At 41.8% G+C, this 22,491-nt stretch overlaps 2 protein-coding genes across 3 annotated transcripts in view; both read left to right on the forward strand.

Moving 5' to 3' along the window:
• LOC118416587 (sulfate transporter-like) overlaps positions 1-11,220 on the forward strand; it is a 26,367-nt gene extending 15,147 nt beyond the window's left edge. For both annotated transcript variants that reach the window (XM_035821741.1, XM_035821742.1), the window contains exons 2-17: positions 847-1,169; positions 1,607-1,717; positions 2,357-2,547; positions 3,054-3,218; positions 3,869-4,024; positions 4,275-4,357; positions 4,718-4,865; positions 6,890-7,003; positions 7,466-7,543; positions 7,736-7,831; positions 8,347-8,520; positions 9,116-9,385; positions 9,754-9,852; positions 10,103-10,157; positions 10,303-10,406; positions 10,713-11,220. In XM_035821741.1, the coding sequence (XP_035677634.1) occupies positions 847-1,169; positions 1,607-1,717; positions 2,357-2,547; positions 3,054-3,218; positions 3,869-4,024; positions 4,275-4,357; positions 4,718-4,865; positions 6,890-7,003; positions 7,466-7,543; positions 7,736-7,831; positions 8,347-8,520; positions 9,116-9,385; positions 9,754-9,852; positions 10,103-10,157; positions 10,303-10,406; positions 10,713-10,775 (2,230 nt within the window). In that variant the 3' untranslated portion in view covers positions 10,776-11,220. The remainder of the gene's footprint in view (positions 1-846; positions 1,170-1,606; positions 1,718-2,356; positions 2,548-3,053; positions 3,219-3,868; positions 4,025-4,274; positions 4,358-4,717; positions 4,866-6,889; positions 7,004-7,465; positions 7,544-7,735; positions 7,832-8,346; positions 8,521-9,115; positions 9,386-9,753; positions 9,853-10,102; positions 10,158-10,302; positions 10,407-10,712) is intronic.
• A 619-nt stretch (positions 11,221-11,839) lies between these two features.
• LOC118415634 (caspase-3-like) lies at positions 11,840-17,055 on the forward strand. The gene is made up of 8 exons (XM_035820342.1): positions 11,840-11,951; positions 12,293-12,463; positions 12,829-12,949; positions 13,546-13,694; positions 14,363-14,541; positions 15,312-15,450; positions 16,260-16,384; positions 16,907-17,055. The coding sequence occupies exons 1-8, from the start codon at positions 11,840-11,842 to the stop codon at positions 17,045-17,047; spliced, it is 1,137 nt and encodes a 378-aa protein (XP_035676235.1). The 3' UTR covers positions 17,048-17,055.
• The last annotated feature ends 5,436 nt before the right edge of the window (positions 17,056-22,491 follow it).

Raw genomic sequence — 22,491 nt, forward strand, 5'->3', positions numbered from 1 at the left:
GAGATCATACTGTAATGCAGAAACTTTTGCGGTGGTTTAGATTTCGCGGTGGCCGCTTCACCGCGAATTTAAAACCAACGCGAACATTTTTCCATAGCAGTAAGAGACTAGTAAGAGACTACAGTGCACGTTGCTACCGCAAACTTAAAACCACCGCGAAAAGTCCTTTTTTCCCGCTACCGCGAAATTAAATCCCCGAGAACTTAAATGCATTTACAGTATTTGCCAGGGGAATGAAATCTTAGCCCCCCCCCCCCCCCCCCCCCAAAGTGGTTTGTTCACTCTATTTTTGCCGAGTACTGCTGTTCATAACCCCTTAAGCCCCGTCACAAATCAAGACTTGAGCTCGGCCGACGTATTGGTGAGCGCTAAATGGGCATTTTCGGCCGAAGAACGACCGACGTCCTGGCCACTAAGCGGGCTTCGGACGATTTTTTAGCAGCTAGGCCGACGTCCACGGGTCGCCGGAATTCGAAGCTGTGCTTAAATTCAGCGAGGCCCAGGCAACAATTTTTGTTTTTAATGAGATTTTGGATTGTCCTATTGCAAAAGTTCTGCCGAGTATGCATTTCGATGCGGTCACATTCGTCGTAGGTCGACGCACGATTTTGATGCCATAGAATTTTCACGCATGCGCAGGTTGTGACAACAAGAACCCAACCGACGAAAAGACAGCATTTTCTCTAACAAGTCAGCTGAATTTTGCAATATACAGTACCCCCAGTTTACGATCGTGCGATATCGTACGACGTATGTGCTTTACACATGTACAGTCTAAAGACCGTCCACTCACCAATCGGTTATCTCCTGTACATCGATAATTCTTGTCCCCATTGTTGGTATTAGGACGAGAATGGCGGCCGCACCGTCAGAGACCACCGCCCGCCTCCGAGCTCTCGGTCTCTCCAGCACCACAGTCTATGTGCCTCCCGATCATGCCTACATTAAATACGACCAGACTCAAAACGACTCAGGCCAGACCGACAGCTTGCAAGAGAAAGTGGTACAAAGTTTGAAGAAGAGTTGCACGTGTAGCAAGGCCAAGGCCAAGAAGTTTCTATTTACCATACTGCCCATACTGGCATGGCTTCCGAAATATCGCATCAGAGAGAACATTGTGGGAGACGTCGTATCTGGGATCACGGTGGGGATCATGCGGATACCGCAAGGTGAGTAGAGTCAACTATCCTTTTTGGCAACGCCACAGGGGTGGGGCCAATAGTAGCATGTCAAACTTGTATATCAATACAGGCAATTGCTTTGATAGAATTGCAAATGTACATGTAAACGTTGTCATATTGTCATAGAACCGCATCTGTGTTTGGTAGTAATCATAGTATAAGGCTTAACTTTCTTTTCAACACTAACTCTCGCAAGTTTACGTTCGGTCATCATTGATCATGACGAAGGTGACAGTGGTCGTCGAAAATTTGATCCGTGTACACCCTAGTGTTGGAAGAAAGTTTCGCATTGTATTATATGTATAAGCGTTGTCATATTTGGCGTTGTCGTAAATGTTGAAAGGATGTGATACCATTTGGCGTTGTCGTGAATGCTAAAAGGATATGACAACAAGATTTCGTTGTTTTGCGTCTTTTATTCCCAGGCATGGCGTACGCTCTGTTGGCATCTGTGCCGCCAATTTTCGGCCTCTACTCGTCGTTCTTCCCCGGCCTCATCTACGCGATCTTGGGAACTTCGAAAAATCTACCTTTTGGTGAGTAACTGCTACACTATAACTTCATACTCTTTGTTTTTTGTTGTCACACATGGCTTTGTGTTGTCATAAAATGCGAAGATTTGATGATGTCTGTCTGACTGGCTTGCTGTATGTCTGGCTTGCATGCCGGCTGTCTGAATGTCTGGCTGTAGAGATGGATGGTTGGATGGATGAATGAATGTCTGTCTCTCTGTCTGTCCGTCTGTCTGTCTGTTTGTCTGTCCATCTGTCCGCCTGCCTGCCTGGCTGGTTGGTTGGCTGCCCCTCTGGATGTCTGTTTGTTTGTTCGTCTGTCTATCTGGTTGCTTGTCTGTCTGTCTGCCTGCCTGCCTGTCTGCCTGCCTGACTGGTCGAATGTCTGGATGTCTCGATCTGTCTGTTTGATTGGTTAGGTGGTTGTTTGCCTGTCTGGTTGACTGTCTATGTCTGTCTGTCTCACTGTCTGTCATCCTGTCTGTCTATCTCTGGCTGTTTGGCTGTCTTTTTGTCTGTCTGACTGTTTATCTGTCTATCCGTCTGGTTGGTTTGCTGGCTGTTTGTATATCTTTCTGACTGTGCCTGTCTGTCTGCCTGGTTAACTGCCTGGTTGGCTGCCTGGATGACTTAGTACCTAAAGAACAATGTCCTGTCCACCAGGCACCATGGCCGTTGTGAGCGTCATGGTGGGTTCCTCGGTAGAACGGCTGGTCCCTGAGAGAACGGGTCTGCCGGCGATGTCAGACAACACGACAGCGTTTAACGCCACAGACGACTATCTCCAACAGCTGTGGATAGAGGATAAGGTGGCGATCAGCGCTACCCTAACCCTCATGGCGGGGATCTTTCAGGTAAGAACAACGTACATGTGTTGGCGTCGTGTATGGCGTAACAGGTAGAGCGTTGGACTTGGAACCTAGATGTCTCGAGTTCGATACCCGCCGTGCCTCCATCGTTATGCCCTTGGGAAAAGCACTTTATACGACCTTCATCACTCTACCCAGATGAAATGTGTGCCTGACTTCGGCCGGAGAAGTAAAATACTACCTTTAACTTCTGTCTGTACTTTGTATGTGGCAATATAACTTGAGTGCAATGCCACATTGTCTCCGTGTTTAAAAAAAAAGCAAGAAAAGTACACGGTGACGACATTTAAGTTTGTAGGAGACTGCTACCATACAGGGATGGTCGTCAGTCATCAAGACTCATTTGAACAAATCTGCATGAACAAATACATCGTGGCCGGTAAGGAGCACAGATTGCCTACACCTACAAGTACATTTCGTAGTCTATCTACAAGTATTCTCTTTTCAAAGTTTCATTGACATATGTCTACATCTTTCTGCTGTTCTTGTAGCTGGGCATGGGTATCTGTCGGCTGGGGTTCGTCACCATCTACCTGTCGGACCCCCTGGTCAGCGGCTTCACCGTCGGAGCGGCCTTCCACGTGGTCGGGAGTCAGGTGAAGTATCTCCTAGGACTGGAGATACCGCGATACAGCGGGCCTCTCTCCCTGGTCTATGTAAGTACTGTCACGCCGCCTTTCCTTTGTTGGTCCTGACTGTCAATCACAATTAGCAATTTCAAACAATTATCGGTCTGAGTCGTCTGACCAATGGGAGAGTAGCCGAATGTCCGTCAACTTTTTGCAGGCCGACAACAGGCCCCTCTCCATGGTCTATGTAAATACTGTCAATGTCACGTCCCCTTTCCTTAGATAGGTCCTGACTGTATGTCAATCACAATTAGCAGTGCAACCAATGAGAAAACGGCAATTATCGGTTTGACCTATGGGAGAGTAGCTGAATGTCCGTCAAATTTTTGCATTTCTTTTGTTATTGGGTAGGCCGATAACAGGCCTCTATCCCTGGTAATGTCACTGTCACGTCCCCGGCCTCAGACTGGTCCTGACTGTATGTCAATCACAATTAGCGGTTCGACCAATGGGAGGAATGCAATTATCAGTTTGACTAATGGGAGAGAAGCTAAATTTCTGGCAAATTTTTGCATTTCTTTTGCATTATTGTATTTTGACGATCTAGCTATCTTGTTCTTTTTACCCATATTGTATTTTTGACATTAAATTTGGAGTGCAAAGAGCATGTCTTCCATAAAATGTACTTGCTGTGACCTAACCATGTTTTGACGTGTCCCTATACAATGTACCTACAGACGTTCATCGACGTATTTAGACTCATCACGCAGACGAACGTGGCAGCCCTCATAACCTCCCTCATTTGCATAATCATATTGCTTATCGGGAAGGAAGTGAACCTGAGGTACAAGGACAAACTCCGAGGCATCCCCATCCCTACAGAACTCATCGTGGTAAGTAACATAAAAGACATCTGTAACTATTACGATGTAAATTTCATACCGATATATAAACACATACATCGGCTAAAGGTAGTACTAGATGCTACCTGAAAACGTATCCGTCTCTAAAATCATATCCAATTACTTGTCAAGTAACTGCTATTTGGCATTGCTATTTCTGCATTTGTTGATACATGGCTAGTTTACCACATATTATGTTTATCGTTTACTATAACTCGCATTATGTCTACTTTTCGTACAGCTGATTATTGCCACACTGGTATCCTATTATGCTGATCTGAACGGAAACTACGGTGTGAACATCGTAGGCGATATTCCCACAGGGTAGGTTACAGGATCAGTCCAAAGTCAGACACAACAACATATCGTCATAGGGAGCATATAGAATGTAACGGCAGAGAAGAAAAACAATAAACTAACACTAGAGATAATGAAAATTGATTTTTAAGTGGGTGCGGTGTCTCATTGTAGCTGGAATTTGACAGAGTTCAACGAAATTCATGGACACAAACGATTTTTAAGGCTTATTCTCATTATAAGTCAATTCAATTGCACAGCGACTCTAGTGAGATACCCTCTTTACTTGTACGTCTCCATGAACTGACGGTAACACTTTTCTTCTGTTAATGCTCAAGTAAAATTTCATCTGTTTATTTGTTTTTGTTGATGTCATTTTGTTTGTAGACTTCCAGTTCCGAAGGCTCCCGATGTTTCCCGACTGCTCTACGTACTTCCCGACGCCATCGTCCTGTCCATCGTGTCCTTCGCCGTGTCTCTGACTCTGGCCAAGCTGTTCGCCAAGAAGTACGGCTACAGTATCGACGACAATCAGGTGATTACATATCATTCTAAGGAGAAAGGGGCCTCGTCGTGTAGTTTACGGGTTGCCTTATTGCACTTTTGGGCGCGACCCCAATGGGAAAAACAGTCGGGTACCGGGCTATTTCTGGGCTCGGCCGGGCCCCCGTATTTTTTTAAAGCTCGGAGTTAAAATCAACCCGGCACCCATCGACATTAATGTGCCCTCACGGTATCCGACAGTCCACGAATTTGTGACTCAAAAGCCCGACGGTGCAATTGTGATCGTAGCTAGCATGACAGGACACTTTTTGGGGTCAGGGAAAACACGTGGGTACACTCACAAGGACACTCGTTTTGACAAGGGGGGGGGGCACACGGGGAAAGCTACACACGTGGTAAAACAGGTGTTCTGTTGTGTAAGATGAACATATTACACAACATAGTCATGTTACACAACAGAACACCGTGTTCGCCACGTGTAACATGGATGGGATTGTCACACAGACCAAGGCGTGTGACCACCAAATAAGGTTAATGACAAAATACACAAACAGGGACAATCTACGTACATGGAGACGCTGGTATTGTTGCGTAACACGAATATTTTAGTCACAATGAGCGAGATCTTGTGATCCAAAAAGTAGGCTAATGTCTGAAGTATACACAGAGAACCTTGAAAATCCAATGAACGCCAAAACACACGATAGATTACTTGTAAGCACAGGTAAGATAAATTGGTTGTTAGTATCATTTGAGGGCTAAACGAGGTGCCTTCACTCAAATGCAATTTTGATATGATCCCTGGACTGAGCATTGCACAACTCATGCTTCGCTCACGAATGGAAAAAGGGCCGCGTAGGGGTTTGTTGCACTTTCAGGCGTAACCCCTATTTGGCCCCTGCGGTATCTGACAGTCCACAAATTTGTGGCTTCGGAGCCCGACCAGGGCTACATCCCTGACTGGCACCGGCGCAGTTGTGACCTTTGCATTACGCGTGTGTAAACAAGACCAATGTGTTTCTGGGTGTTGTCTGAACACCTGTCCGTAAAAGTAAAGAAGTCCACTTGACCTTTATGACAGGTGCATGCTACTTCAAATTCATCTCTCTGTTACTTCACTTGGACGTGTATAAAAGTAAACAAACACTACATACGATATACGGTAGAATAAAAACATAAAAGTCATATCTGGTATTACATAACGCACGCATACCAAACGACAACCACAAAAGGTTAGACTTTAGCTACTCGTGGGGGTACACGTGGTGATACGCGTGGTACTAAGACAACATTCCTGACTGAAATAGTGGTGTCTTAGTATATACGTGATTTGTGTATACTGCACAGGAAACGGTTAGCGATAACACATGTCCCAGCGTTTGAAGAGTGCAGCGATATGTAAACATGAATCTGTCAGGGTCAGTGTAAGGGTCATAGTTCTCAAGTCCCGGCCGCAGGCTATTTGTGGGACCCAAAAAATTATGTAAGGAAAGATTATGTTTATGACTAGTTTTTCTCCCTTTTTTGTGCGTGTTGTTGTCTTGTGTATCATACTTTTCTTTCTCGCAGACTGCCCGGCCAGGTCCCGGTTTGAAATGTGACCTTGGCATATCTTGGCATCCTTGGCGTCTATCGTGGTTTGGTCGAGCATTTCTCGGGGTAGAAAGAGCTTTCCGCTGCCGGGGTAATCTTCGGCACCCTGTAGTAGTTTTAAGGAGTCGACTTCAATTCAGTCCGGCCCCCGAATAAGGTTCACGCCCGAAAGTGCCAAAAAGCAGCCCGTGAACTGTTCGGCAGGGCCCCTTTTTCCAATTTGGACCTAAGTGTAATCCACGGTAGCAATTGATGTCAGGTTATGTTCCGGTCCAAACCGGGGTCTCCTCGGGATGCATAGGAAAACGAAAAATTAAAGTGTTACGCAAATTATAATCGTGATAACTTTATTCACGCTGTGTTATCTTTTGTCCGAAAGATGCCCGGCCGGGCCCCGGTTTGGAAATGTTGCATTAGGTATTTCTGCAAAGATACTGACCTTTCCCTGCCTATATTCCACAGGAGCTGATAGCGTACGGCGCCAGTAACCTGTTCTCCTCCTTCTTCTCGTGTTTTGTCGGCTCCACATCCATCTCCAGAACATCAGTGGCTGATGCTGCCGGCATGAAGAGTCAGGTGGGTGGGTTATGTTTCAATACAGACTGCAAAAGCTTTTGAATATGTCATACAAAAGAGGTCAATTTCAAGACAAAGTACCAGTTGATATATGTATGACGATGTATGGATAGAAAGCTTGATATTTCTTTATTCAAGGATGGGAATACTGTAAGGTAAAGAACCATTTGCTGCAACTGCAATCAGTCCAGTTACATACGGCGAATACAGCACACTATAACTGCTTACGCAGATGAAGTAACTATCAATGGTTCACTTTTATCCGAGGAGTAATCTATGTCCGTTGTACTTAAAAACAGGGTATTTAGGAAATTAAGTCGACGTACGATGGTTTCAAATTGGAATATCTAAAAAAATAATGCATTTTGAAACCACCCGGTCATGGTCCGTTGACTTAAGATATATAGGTTACCCCGCTGATAGAGAACTCGCGTTACTTGACTTTGTTCTTGTATTTCACAGTTGATGACGTTTGTGTCTGCTGTACTGTTGCTGATGGTACTATTGTTCATCGGACCGCTCTTCAGGCCACTCCAACAGGTCAGTATCTTGCTCTGAAAGTAGATGGGCTTCCGGCAACTGCAATGTTTTCAACTCCCTACGAGGTTTCTCGGCATTTATGGATATGGCATTATTTTGCAGATTCCATGTTACGTAGGTAGCAAAATGTCGGTAGAAATAAAAATGCAATATGTATGCTGCCGATATTGATTGTTCACGTTTTACCTTCAGTGCGTGTTGGCGAGTATAGTAGTGGTAAACCTGAAGAGCATGTTCAGACTGTTCACCGAACTCAAGCCGCTCTGGAAACTCAGCAAAGTCGACTGTGTAAGTCATATCATATCTGAATAAGTGTGTCTAGTGTATATCTGGAAATTATGGGAATATCTTAGCCCCACTGTTACATTTCCACCGACGTCGGACCCTTCGGTGACCATCTGTCACCTTCCTTAGGTCAATTCTGACTGTTTCCTATTGTACTGCAGCATAAGTGTCGCTGCTTAGAGATGCGGTCCCAAACGTGAAATATTTACATGTATTTACAATGACTGTTTTATGCGGTGTTTACAATGAGGTCCCAAACATACAATGTAAACCAGTCAGAATTGCCTTAAGAAGGTGTCAGACGGTCACCGAAGCAGCAGTTTAAAGAGCACAAAAATTGTGTAAAACGTATCTTTATTCAGTAACATACCAACCTTGTGAAACCATTCACCGATAGCTGATCACGTCTGATCGAGCATAAACGCATCCACTTGCTTGAGTAACATGTATTTGTTTTGTGTAGACTATTGGATATCTAACTTTCATCGACGCATAAAAGTATCATTTCCTACCCCCAGATGGTGTGGGTGGTGACGTGGCTGGCTGTGACGTTGCTGGGGTTGGACATCGGCCTGGGGGTAGGGGTGGGGTTCTCCCTCCTGACCGTGGTGCTGAGGACACAACGCCCCAACACCACCCTGCTGGGTCAGGTCCCCAACTGTGACATCTACAGAGACTTAGGGAACAACCAGGTAATCCCACAAACAAGCTCAGTTTTAGAAAATGCGTAGAGCCTTTGTTAATGTCTTGTTTTAGTCATAACTGTGAATTTCTCGCTCTTTCTGCTTATGCATTTTCTTGCTTATACAAAAATGGAGATGGGTCAAGCCTACCTTCCCATCCTAGGTAGTAACCTTGGACCATCTTGCCAATTTCCGTATCCAGTTGAGCCATATTCCGTCTCGCATCCTATAATATCTAAATAACCGCGAACACACACCTAGATAAACAAAGAAAAAATAACAATTTCTCGAAGATTCATTTTCATAGAGGTAAAAAAAGGATGCCGAGTGGCTACCGTGAAAGGTTACCACACAAGCATACTACAATCATAGCCAATATGTTGACCAAAATGTCGTAATATGGGGTATGTTGAATCCCATTGTGGTCCTCGTCATTGTGCTTGTCATTTGTATGAAAACCTTTCAAATACTTCATCACATTGTTTATATTTGCCAGTGGAAGAAATTCTAGTTGTACAAAAGATGTATCACGCCTGCACAGTAATAGTTAGGAATAATAAATTTCAACAAGACTGATAACTTGTCCGTGGATTGTACATCATAGGTCAAGGAGATCGACGGCATCAAGATCTTCCGGCTGAACATGTCTCTCTGCTTCACCAACTGCGACTCCTTCAAGACGGCCCTGTACAAGAAGACCGGTCTGGACCCGGTGCGCGTCTTGGCCAGGCGGAAGAAAGAGGAGAAGAACAGGAAGAAGAGCGAGAAGAACTCGGCGGAGATGGGCAATGGCGTGGCTAACCCAGGCATGGCGCACACGGAGGAGGACGATACTATGGGACAAAATGGCGGCATCGCCAGCATGAATCACAATGTAAACAGACGTTTTTTTTACCATCTCTAGTAGTAATCTAAGTTAGATGGTATCATAACATACATCGGAAAAGAAGTGTGCAATGTAAATCAGTGCACACATAACATGGTGATGAGTTAACATAGATAGTTTGTTAAATGTTGAAGGTTTGTTGAATGTTCCGAGAAAGTTTTTTTATCATGATTCCAACTGGCCTTATTGGATAAGAAATAGCCCGAAGCACATTGTTTTTCGAAATTAAGAAAGCATTCACATTTGAAAGGAACTAAAAATAACAAGAAAATGTAACATTAGTTAACCTTTTTTTCTTTCACACCCACATTATGTTGTCTCTTTATTTGTCTAAGATTCCTGCTTTGTTTTCTCAGGGGGTAGAAGTCAAGAGAACCGCTGACGTCACAACTATAATCTTGGACTGTGGACCAATCAACTTCGTGGATTCTGTTGGCATGAACACGCTTATACAGGTAATGTTCTAAATCAAATTGTTTTCGGCTAAATTGCCAAGTTACATCGTGTACGTAAAAGTTATGCAGTTTCGTATTCAGTGGAAACTTTGTAATGATAGTTTCTGCACCACCTTAACAATTTCTGCATATGTTTCAAACCATGTATTTCTTTTTGGAGGTGATGTTCACGATAACTAACACAATGTATAGTTGATAACCATGTACAAAGATGATACATCTGTATTCTCCACTGTTCTTTTTTTCATAGGTGTACAAAGACTACAAGAGTATCGATGTCAACTTTCTTCTTGCACACGTAAATCGTAAGTCTTAGAATGGTCTCAATGTTATTCTAGTGATCGTTTGTATTTTCCATTTGCTGATTGGGGGTTACAAAATGACATCCGAAGGGAATTGGAGTAACATGATCTTATAGTTGATGACATTTTTCCTTCCTTGCCTTTCCAGCCGACATCCGGGTACAAATGCAGTCATGTGACTACTTTGAGAAGGTCGGAGGTCAAAAGCTGTTCGTGAGCGTACACGATGCTGTCTTGTTCGCTGTGAACAAGGTAAGATCTATCTTATATTCAGTCACAAATAAACTTTTGCATACAATATAGGGACTAATATATATGCTCTTAAGGGTAGGTGCAATATTAACAGATTCCATTCATGCAAATTAGGCCCTAATCTACATAATTTATGCCATATTCAACAATTCCCCAGCGATCAATGGTAGGAATTTTATACTTGTAACACGTGTAAGTATAAACGCGAACATTATCAAACTTGTATTTTGTGATTAGATACAGAAAACATTTTAGATGTGTCATGGGGATTTGAGGTCTTTGAACTCTTGTTTCTTGATGTTTTAGGATCTGCCGGTGACGGAGAGACCTACCCAAAATGTCAACTATGAGATGGAGACCCACCTTTGACGTGGACGTGACGGTGTTCGGGTTCTGCAATATGTAATATAGGATAGATCCTGACATTGTGATAGACATCATGATAGTGTTTGCTGCAATATCGTTGTTTGCCTTATCTCAGGATGCAAGAAGACTATATTATACTTAGACTTAAATGTGTCGTGAATATGTGTATAACGAAACATGGGTTTCTACATGTTTTGTATCTATGGATATCGTGATTTTAGGATACAGGTAAATACGCCCATCTTGTCGTATAGTTTAACTGGGCGTTATAAAGTTTTTATTTTGTTATGATGATAGGAATAACTCTAATTTTGTCACTTAAAATTTAGAATGTATGTTAAGCTCAAATGAGAGAAATATGATTGCAAAGATAGCAATTAATGTCATTTCATTGCGTTGATGATGATTATGTTCTTCAATATGAAATTAAAAAAGAAATATTTCAAAACAGTTGTCCAAGTTTTTGTCCCTTGTCCAAGAGTTATCAATTGTTCCAGTTAATATCTGCACTCACCACATGAATTGTTTGCAACCGCGCGCATGCACAGAAGTCTCATTGTACAATAGCACACATTCATTGCTCAAAACAACTTGGGACATGTACCTAGCTACTACGCATTCATGGTGGGCTCTTTGCACTTTTAATGAACCCCATTGAACTGTGTTATATTACTGTACCAGCAACATGCGATCAGTGAATAGCACCCCTCTCAATATCTTTACGATAAGGATCACACCGTCTATTTGTTGCCAGGTTCCGGTTTGATTTTATGAGTTGAAAAAACTGGACCAAAGTTCCCAAAATCAGCCTGATAACTACCTCACCGGGCCCCTTTTACCATGTTTGAAAGTACAGGTTTATTGATACAGTATAATATTTTACTTATAAGGGTATTCAAAGTTCCTTTGTGATAACGTAGCGCGCTTAAAAATCGTAGCTGGTACTTTCTACTCTTGTATGCACATATTGATATTTTTTGTTTATCTCTCTATATATATCATTCATATTGATATCTATATCAAGTAATGATTTATTTTTGTGTATTTCCACAGAAGTCTGACCAAAGATGTTCCGACTCGTGTTTCGCATCGCGGCTAAACCTGCATCTGGAACCGACGGATCAGTTTACACTAGGGTTTCTACACGGCTATTAAACACCGCATCCAGACAAGGACAAGGTAGGCGCTCACTCTACAATATCAACAAATTAAGAAAGAATAAGAATAAAACTCAAAATAAAAGTCCTTGGGCAAGGATATTTCTTGAATATCGAGGACAAGGATAGTTTTTATGTACTTGCTATTGGGTCGGGGATAGTTCTTTAGTGCCAGGGGCAGGGATAGTCCTTCAGCACCAAGGACGGATAGTTTCTTAGTATAAGGGACAGGGGCGGTTTTGTTTCAGTCAGTTACTCACTGTTCAGGCTATGTTATAAAGGTACTGAAATCCTTAGCTCCTGAACAACATTTTCGCACCAAAGTGAATAACACCCAAACGCTTCTGTTCCCAACACTTGCAGCACCTGGAATCTGCACAGGACAATGTCGCTGTAGGACAAAAAGGACATCCAAGAAACTAGCAGCGCTGGCCGGGTTTGCGGGAGTCGGGGTTATTGCAGGAGAAGTCTGGATCAGCAACAGGAGGAAAAGCGACAACACACTTGCAGCTACCTATCTAAAAGAGTTACAAGGTAAAAAAAAAAGATACTGAGAATACGTGATATAAATGACCAATACGTTATGAAGACACTTTATTTCAAAACTATTTTGGGCTACTCACTTCGTGTGCACTACATTATATTTTAACTCAACTTGACCATAATGTGTAATGCTATGTGCATGATGTGTTTAAAGTGCATATCGCCAGGCGGCGTTCTTGTCTGTGGTTAAGCATTCACACTTCGCACTTCATTTTCATAACGTTACTACATTGTCTTCTTTATTCAAAACCATAATATGTAAGGCTACACGTAGGGTGTTTTTCCTATCCATCTCACAAGGTGGCGTTCTTGTCTGTGGTTACATATTCACATAGCGATACAAACTCTTCTTTCAGAACGCCACCCCGCATCAAAAGTGAGCACTGAGAACACAGAAACAGCCACGGACGGAGAGAAAGCACTAAAATACGACATGTCACATCCCAGGAGGGGACTGGCCGTCATTATAAATAACAAGTAAGCCATAGAGTCCTTACCTGATACTACAAGTTTTGGCCATACAGTATGTCTCATTGTCCATCGCTATCATGAGTAATCATTCTAGTTTTGTCCATAATGGCATTTGATAATAAGACGTGCAAGAAAATCTCTTAAACGGACGCAATCATAGAGGGATTCTTGATTCAGATTGCAGACAATTACAGAAGGAAAGCTACATATCTAAAGGGTTACAAGGTAAAAGAAACCATGCGTTTGCCAGTAAAAAACAGAATTTGCATTTGGTACGGAAGTAATGATAGAGGGATTCTGAATTCTAATTACAGACAATTTAAAGAGCATATTTTCTCTAACATTGAGGTCTTTAATATCGATGGTATTTGGTATGCTGGTAGGCGGTAGGTGGAACTCGTGGAATTGATAGCTCATGTTACATGCTGCGGTCGTGATTTTGAGTCAGAGATAGCTTTTGTAAACAAGAGTAGGTCGAGTAGGATTGAACCCTTAGTGACCTACATCGGAACTGCAGTAGGTTGTTTTTGTTGGCAACTTTAGAGTAAATCAAGCAGGGATTGATGGATTTTATTATTAATGTCATTTTCTTCTCTTCACAGACATTTTAACGCCAGTACTCAGATGGAGATGAGAGAGGGGTCAGAGGTGGATCTGGAGAACCTATCACAAGTCCTGTTAGATATGGACTTCGAGGTGCGCGTGTACACAGACCTCACCTGCAGGCAGATGAGAAGGGTTCTCAAAAAGGGTAAGGATCTGCAAAATAATTTCAATTGGCCTGAACTAGCTAGGCTTAGGTCACATTTTCAAATGGGGGAACGGCTGGGCAGCTTTGTTTTGGGAACGAGCATAATGAAAAGAAGACATCAAAAACGTAAAAGGAAAGTCATGGGCATGACTTGTGTATATACATCTACCCTTTTCGTTTCTTAAAGCATCCCGACCGGGCCCCGGTTCAGAAATAGGACTCTAGCATAAGAGCGATTGTGTCGTTTGACAGAGTTAAAGTTTACTTCTTTCCGTCCCTACCTTCCCTGTCTCTTTTTATTTTCTTTCGACTTCAGTTTCTCTCCTTCCTTTCCCTTTCTTTACCTTCGATCAACTGCATGAGAAACATTCAAACGCTAAAAAGTAAATCATATTACATCCCTAAGACGTTTTATAAGGTTGGTACATCACTGAATAAACAGACTCCTTTTTCTGCAAAACCTTTGCTTTATTCACTCATCAAAACTGAGAAGCGACACCTAAGCTGCAGTACAATATGAACCAGCCAGAATTGCCCTGATGAAGGTGTGAATAAAGCAATGGTTGTGTAGGTTCTTCTACATTTATATTAAGACAAATGAAATGAATAAGGACGATTTAGTTGTACATTTTCAAAGATTATCATCGTCCATCATGTTCCCTGCCCAGTTGCTGAGGAGGACCACCGTGACTCGGACTGTCTTCTTGTGTCCATCATGAGTCACGGGTACAAGGGTGAGCAGGTGTACGGGGTGGACGGGCTGGTCAACATAGACAGGCTCTCCACGTACTTCAAGGGCGAGAACTGTCAAACTCTCATCGGCAAACCCAAACTCTTCGTCATTCAGGTAAACACAAATGTGTGTGAACGTTAACATAGAATAGACCGCGTGGCGCATATCGGCAGCACGTTTGACTCAGGCCCAGAAGGTCCTGAGTTCGAACCCCGCCGTGTCACCGATCTTGTGTTCTTGGGAAAGGCACTTTACACGACTTTCCTCACTTCACTCAAGTGAAAAATGAGAATATAGGCTACAAAAGTCTTCACCAAGTTGAAGTTGCAATTGGTAGCCTCAAAACGAAAGAAGAAGTTGATTTCGAACGAGGATTGAATTTTCTTGGAATATTTTGTCAATGATCAAGATTTTATTTTGCTTTTCAATAATACTATTACGAAGCGCTCATGTTTATTTTTTGTATGGATTGTTTCACCTTAATTCACTATTGTTAGTCAAAATAAGGCAAAGACTTTCTAGCCACCAACAAATATCAGATGCTTTGTATCTAAATCACAATTAACTTATTCATACATACATTAAATTATACAACTGTGTGCTAATTGATAGGTTATAACATCTTCTTATATCAAAACCACTGTATTGACAAGTACACGTTTGGTTATATCTTTATTCATTTATTCATTATTCATTTCAGACCTAACAACTGGGATAATTCGGAAAGAAAGATGAAAACATAAGATAGTTCCTTAGATGTTCATTTATTATATTTCTATTTTGCAGTTTGTGATTGACGGTACGAAAGTCTCAATACTTTATATTGCGTCAATAATTCTTCTCTCTTCTCTCTGTTGATGTTTTATATGTACGTTTTTTTCCAGGCATGTCAGGGTGAGAGGCTTATGGAGGGAGTAACGTTGGCGTCTACATCCACCACGGACAGCGAGGTCAACGTCCGTCCGCAGTCACACACGCTGCCGTCAGGGGCGGACTTCCTGTACTTCTACTCTGTGTCGCAAGGTGGCGCTCTTTCCTTTGTGCTGAACACCATCTATGCACTTTCCCGTGTTGTGATAGATTTTAATGACGTGTATAAAAACCACACGTCCCAGTACGGGGCGGCCCTTCTACACTTTTAGTCTTTGTCGCAATGTGGAGCATCTTTCGTTGGGGCTTTGAAACCATCTTTTCCGCGGTGTGATAGCAATTTATGACTTGTATAGCGATCACACACTTCCTGCACTTTTATACTGTGTCGCAAGGCGGAGCATCTCTCCTTGGTGCTGAAGCACCATCTATGCACAAGTTCGTCGCGTTGTGATAGCGAATGATAACTTATTAATTGACCATGTTGAAGTATACACTTAAAATGAGTGGTGCACATATGTTGCATATCTGAAGTAAAGAAATTCGGAATGAAGATTAAAAAGGCAAAACGCCTTTGAAGGAGCTTTATACCTTTTTCACCCCATGAAGCACAGGCCGATTGGAGAGTGATATCAACAAACTATAGCTCAAACAAACAAACAAACAAACAAACAAACAAATAAACAAACAAACAAACAAACAAACAAACAGATAGACAGAGAGACAAGCAGATAGAAAGATAGACGGACAGAAAAATAGAGGGCCTTCAACCAGTACACTATCTATTTTAATTTGGAACACGTTAAGTTTAAGTTTTGAATAATACTCATTGGTCTAACACCATCTATGTCTAATCCATTGAAAATTTTTCTTACAAAAATGTTGTTATTTTCATGTGACACAATAAAGAGCTCAATTAATACAAATGCCAATTTTTTGAATTTGATTACTGTCTTTTGCAGGATATTACTCGTGGAGAAATATACGACGAGGCTCCTGGTTGATCCAGGCTTTGTGCAAGGTGCTACGTGAGGATGGAAACTCTGGACTCGAGATCATGCAGCTCTTCACCAAGGTCAACAGACAGGTACACTACGATTTCAGCCATACTGACATGTATTTGTTAAGATAAAAGTAAGCGTTAACGTTTGGGATTTTCAGCCTTGTAATTTGTGAAGTATGTACATATCTTCGTGAATAGTTGGTAAGTCACTAAATAACAAGCAAAAGATTCGTGGTACACAACTAATTGACCTTCTGTCATCTTCCTCGGTGCAATTCTGACTGCTTCACATTGTAATGTAGCATACCCATGCGGTCACAAATGTAAAGTATTTAAAAAAACAGTGAAGAGGAGCTGACACATACATATGTGAATTATTACGTTGGGGACCGCATCTGTAAGTGGCGACACCTAGTGCTGCAATGCAATGTGAACCAGTCAGAATTTCGGTCACTGAAACTTCGGTTGAATGAAATAAAGAATATTGTTATTCTACGTAGACACCTATTTCAACGCCCCTTCCCTGAACCCTAACAAACCCTAAGTACTAAAACGTTTTGCATCTTGGGAACATTATCTGAATTCCCTTCTCTTATATTTCTCCAGGTTGCGACCGAGTTCGAGTCCTTGTCCCCGGACGAGACGTTCAACAAGAAGAAACAGATCCCGTGTATCGTGTCCATGTTGACTAAAGAACTGTACTTCACCCAGAAGTTACCGTCTCTGATCAAAACAGAGTCTGTCTGACTCTAACTATGGAAATATTCCACTGGCCAGGACCAAATATTTTCTCTTGTGTTCTTATTGTTGCTGCCTCATAGCACTGTCATTACATTAGTAAGTCAAATGTATAAGTTACGTTATCATGATAAAGTATTATTAAAATGCAAGTAGATAACGTATACAAGTTCCGTGCTTTAAAATGTAAGTTGTGGATGGTTTAGATGTTAGGTCATGTTGATCAGATGTTAGGTCATGTTGATTAGATGTTAGGTCATGTTGATCAGATGTTAGGTCATGTTGATTAGATGTTAGGTCATGTTGATTAGATGTTAGGTCATGTTGATTAGATGTTAGGTCATATTAATTCGAATGAATGAATGACATCGGAGCGCATGAATTTTTCGTCAATTCCCATAGAAAGTTTTAGAATATACTGTAAATCGCACAAAGCTGTTGTAAATAGACTATATATAAGCTATAAGTTGGAGAAAAAGGAAAACAGATACTGTTGTCATTGAAAGCCAAATTAGAAGAAAATGAGAAAGAACAAAAAATAACATATTGTTCAATAGACCATAGTTATGAGCATTTAGCTATTTTTTAACCTCCCTGACCACCTTGTACCTGTGCCTGTGCAAGCAATGCACAGAAATCTAGAGGGCCTATTTAAGATGTCAGTTTTGTAGTTCATTTGTTCAGACCCGTGAAGTGCGCCCAAAGGCACATAGGGCAGCAAGTTTTCTTGCTGTCTCAGTAGCAGCAGGTTCTATTGTACAGAGAAAAGAGAATTCTCCTTGACGTACTCGAGGCACCTCTTCGAACACGGGACTCTCATTTTACATGTCTCCGTATACGATTATGCTTAGGCATTTCCTTTTTTATCGTCTCGTCAGTTATGTTGTATATTTGGAATTCTCAGCATACGATACCAGAATGATAATCCATCATTTTGTAGACCTCTTACCTCTCCCAACGACTTTCAATTTCAGTATTTTGCTTATGTATATTTCCTTGTCTACCATTCGTTTTAACTGTAATATGTAATAATGTCAATGGACTCCAGGAAGAATAGTGTGACGCCATTGTAACTCTAATGGAGATCTTAATAAAACAATCAAAACAAACAAATTTTACGCCCCTTCTGAAAGACGGGTGCGACCCCAACCGAAATTCCTTGTGCAACGGTCACATTTCCAAACCGAGGCCCGACAGGACAGCTAGCTCTCGGGGACAAAAAGTACAATATAAAAGGAAACAAAACTCAGAACACAGAATGTAAAAGAAATATAACCATGGGCATATTTTGTGTATATTATATTATACTTGATAAAAAGTAAGCATGAAAGCTCACCTTTGTTGATGTAATCCATATTGAAGAGTTTCCACTGTCATACAACACCAAAATTTGCTTGCCTCGAATTTTGAGTCGCACGCATTTATGATTCGTTACTCGAGTCACGTGTCTCTAAGTCACGTGATCAGAGTAACTGAATCATCACTCCTGAATAAGGTCGACGGAAGTGCGACTGAAAATTCGAGGAAAGCAAATTTTGGTGTTGTATGACATTGGAAAATCTTCAATATTGATAAAAAGTTTTAGTTTTTTTGTTTCCGCAAACAGCCGGGTCCCGTGTAGAAAATATGGCCTTGGCATTACTCGGAATCGAACCAGAATCTCCCAAATAATTGGAACTAGATCTAGGAGCTCAACTGTGAGGCTGCTATCATTTTAGCTACGTTAGTTTCATGGAAAAACACTATATCAGCAACTCACGCATCATTTTCACCCTGGTTTCAAAACCTCCTTGATTCCACTAAGAGATTTTTTACGTCAGATACATTATTCTTTACTATCTATCATAACGATTCAGAAAGTTTCATAAGTTAAAGTCAATGCTTTAAGTACACCCTCAAGCGCCAGATATGTAAGAAAATGATAGAAGATCATTAATATCCTCGCGCTCACAATTACAGTAACATTACTGCAGGAAGAAACTGGAGAAATTCCAAGATGTTCAGTATGAAAGTGAACTTCAAGACAAATAGGTTGACTTCAGAAAACTTTAATGAAATAAAGTTCAAAACCTTGTGTTCATAATGTCCTTGTTGTATACTTTATTTTCTGTTCTACTAGAAACCCTGCGGCTGCCAGGCTATTTTGGGGCACGGACGGTTTCCTCGATTTTTTTTTAAAACTCAAGCTAGTAGAGGTATCACATCGCTTATTGCTCTAAAACAGTCTAACTGTAGCGCAAGCTGTGAGGCTATATTGTTAGGAATATACATTGAGTAGTAGTCCACTGTGCTCTGTTGATGCAGTGGTGTAGACATCCCGCAAATGCAATCAGTCTTTCTTCAACTCTCTCCACTGTGTCCTCTTCATCGCAAGCTTCCTTAGCTCCTGTAGTTTCCTTTCTGACCGCAACGGTCCTGGATCGCTATTCTTTAGGTCTGCCGGGCTCTGTCCTTTGTTAGCTCAGTAGGTTCTCGCAGTGTTCCCCTCTTTAGATTTGTCGGAACTAGATAGACATTCAGACGGAGTGCATTTTACATAGTACACACAATGATATATTACAGATACTAATTCCACAGGATCACACCTTGAAATATGCACCTATGCAGAGCTTTGTTTTAACATTTTAAAACTTGCTAACGGCCACTTGTCACGGTCATCAGGACTCAAAAGTCATAACTATCATGTAAGGAACCATCCAGGTAGGAAGAAAGAGGGTTGGCACCGGAGAAGATGGGAGTATTAAAGACGGTAGGAGAACGGACTAGCATGAAACACTAAGAAAAATTCCTTGCCAGATCTTGCGTGGTGCCCCAAAGGTAAAATACTTAGACTAAGGTATAGAATAACTTTATTTCACGACAATTGTACACGGTACAACGCATGGCAACAACTATTACACAATGTACAAAAAATAGTTGTAGAATGAAGCTAGAATGAATGTAGTTAACATGACAATAAGGGCTAACATATGCATAAACCTTTGATGTAGTGTTACAATGGATAAGCTAATCATTAGTTTGTTTGTTTGTTTGTTTGTTTGTGCCTTTATTTCAACTCGATAAATACTCCATCGGCCCTCAAGGCTGCTATTCGTGGAGGTCGAGCTTACATGGAGGAGGTGAGGGGTCAACTAATCATAATAACACAAAATTTCTATTGATCATACAGAGAATAATGGTATTCTTTCTATAACAAAGCTGTCCTTGATGTATTTGCCTAGTTTTGCATTATGGAAGTTGTAACATCTAAAGATATATGATATATAATATGTTTGCAGCATCGAGTTTCTTGAAATCTGCTGTACTTGATTTGAGAAATATGAATAATTTATTACGTAAAATAACATATCTAGAACATTCCTTTATAGAGTGAAATTCATAGATGAGATGATGTTCGTGACTTTTAGAAATTTAGATTGTGACTTTTGACTTTTTCTGCCGTGCAGTTTTACACTTAAGTACAGCATGCGTTATTCGTGACCTTTTGACGTGCTACAGTACAATGAAACACGATTTCCTGTATCTTAAGTCCTTCACCTAATGGTTTAAAGTACCCTTTCTGCCCTTTGAAAATTGATATGTAACGTTACACACTACGCCTTGTTCTAACAAAACGCTTTATCGCTTTGGGCTTGGTGGGGGGTTGTTTAATGAATAGGAGATGGATGTAGATCAAACAGTCCATTTGGTACAAATGCGCCCACACTCTGCATTTGAATAATAACGGTCCGCATTTGAAAAATAACGATAACCTTTCTTTGTAGATTTTACATCTCGTTTTGGTTAAAGTACACTCCTGAGTGAATGAAAAAAATACAGTCCATTTTACTACTATAGCCTAATGGCAGAAAAATCAAGAAAGGTAAAGTTTGATGTTCAATGGCATCGGAAGGATGTGCATTTTGTTTGTTTATTTGTTTGTGTTGCATATCCGTTAAACCTCCCCATGGCATAGCACACCATGTTAGTATACTTAGCAGTACAAGCTGCATATTTTCGGACGGATTTGATTGACCCACTCACACCGGGAAGGACCCCTCCTCGGTTAGTGTTCTTTTACGTGCTCAGGTATTTTTATGATATTATTAATGCTTCGAGGAATATTTTTTCCTCATACACGGGAGCTAACGTTACATTTGACATCCGAGGGGCGTCCCTAACCTTAGCGAGGTTCTCATTGTCACCAGTGCGAAGCGAGAAAAGTTATTTCCCGGAGAATATCAGGGGACTCGAGCCCATGCCCTCTGGGCTTTGAGCAAAACACCCTACCGTAACACTAGTAACGCCCCACGACGCCATTTTTGCACAAGTGTCCGTGCCCATTGAATAATACATGCAAAGGTTGAATGCGTGGTTGAAAGCATGCCAGCACTTTAAACCTATGAATTATCGGGATCATCAAACGGAATCGCCGGAAGCACCGCGGATACTTCTCACACGATGTGGTTGCGCCAACACTCGAGCTCCCTAAGATTAAAGGCGCCTTGTCGGAACTCCAAGAGACAAGTACAAAGTCTTCATGAATATATGTACCACCAAACTCACGTCGTGTGTAGTCAAGTAGTAAAACTTCAGGAGGTCTAAGCCGCAGTTTGCTTTATCTTGATAGTTGTGAAGTCCTAACTTAAAGGAAGACGCAAACACACCTTGGTACGTAGCTACCTTTATGGCGCCGTTACGCCAAAGAACAAAAGACGTTTTTAACATATAGAGTGAAGATATGTGCATAGACGTACGTATAATGGGGTAAAAAAAATTTTGGCCCGCAAGAAACGGGTGTCGATTCCACGCATGGTGGTGTATCACTGCTCTGGAGGCACCGGTGCGGCACTGCGGGGTTTGTACACTGCGGCGCTGTAGTTGTGTTATTCTCGCCGACTTTTATTTATAATTTAGATATTGCGTAATACGTAAAAGTATGACTTAGAAGACAACAGAATACACAAAACGTAAGAAAAGTAGTTCTTTATCTCTGAAATTTGTTGAGTCATCTGTTCCTCTGGATCTGGACTGGGGGTGGGTACCGGTACAGAAAAGTCAGGTCCAGGTCCGGACCTGAACCTGGACCTGATTCAGTATGTGAAAATTTGTGAATGGACGATATTCAAAACAATGGTTCATTTCGCTACAAAGAAATCTGTTTTGTGGAGTATTGGACTCCCACTGGCGTTGTAAAATTCTACAAGGCTAACTGCCTCTGTACGATTGACTGTAAAACTTGGTATAAATGGCTATAGGCTCTACTCCGGCTCAGGTCCGGAAAAATTTCGGTCCAATAAGAAAGGGCGGTTTTGTACCGGCCATAATCTGGACCGTTCCCGGTCCTGAAGTTTCTGTACCGGTGTGACAGCGATCTCGCCCCCCCCCCCCCCGGGGGGCGAGATCGCTAGCGTTTTCGGCCCCCCCTGGCGTTTTCGCCCCCGCCCCCTTTCCCGGGTTTTCGCCCCCCCCCC

Source organism: Branchiostoma floridae, chromosome 5 (assembly GCF_000003815.2).
Source record: "Branchiostoma floridae strain S238N-H82 chromosome 5, Bfl_VNyyK, whole genome shotgun sequence".
NCBI classification, from domain to species: domain Eukaryota; kingdom Metazoa; phylum Chordata; class Leptocardii; order Amphioxiformes; family Branchiostomatidae; genus Branchiostoma; species Branchiostoma floridae.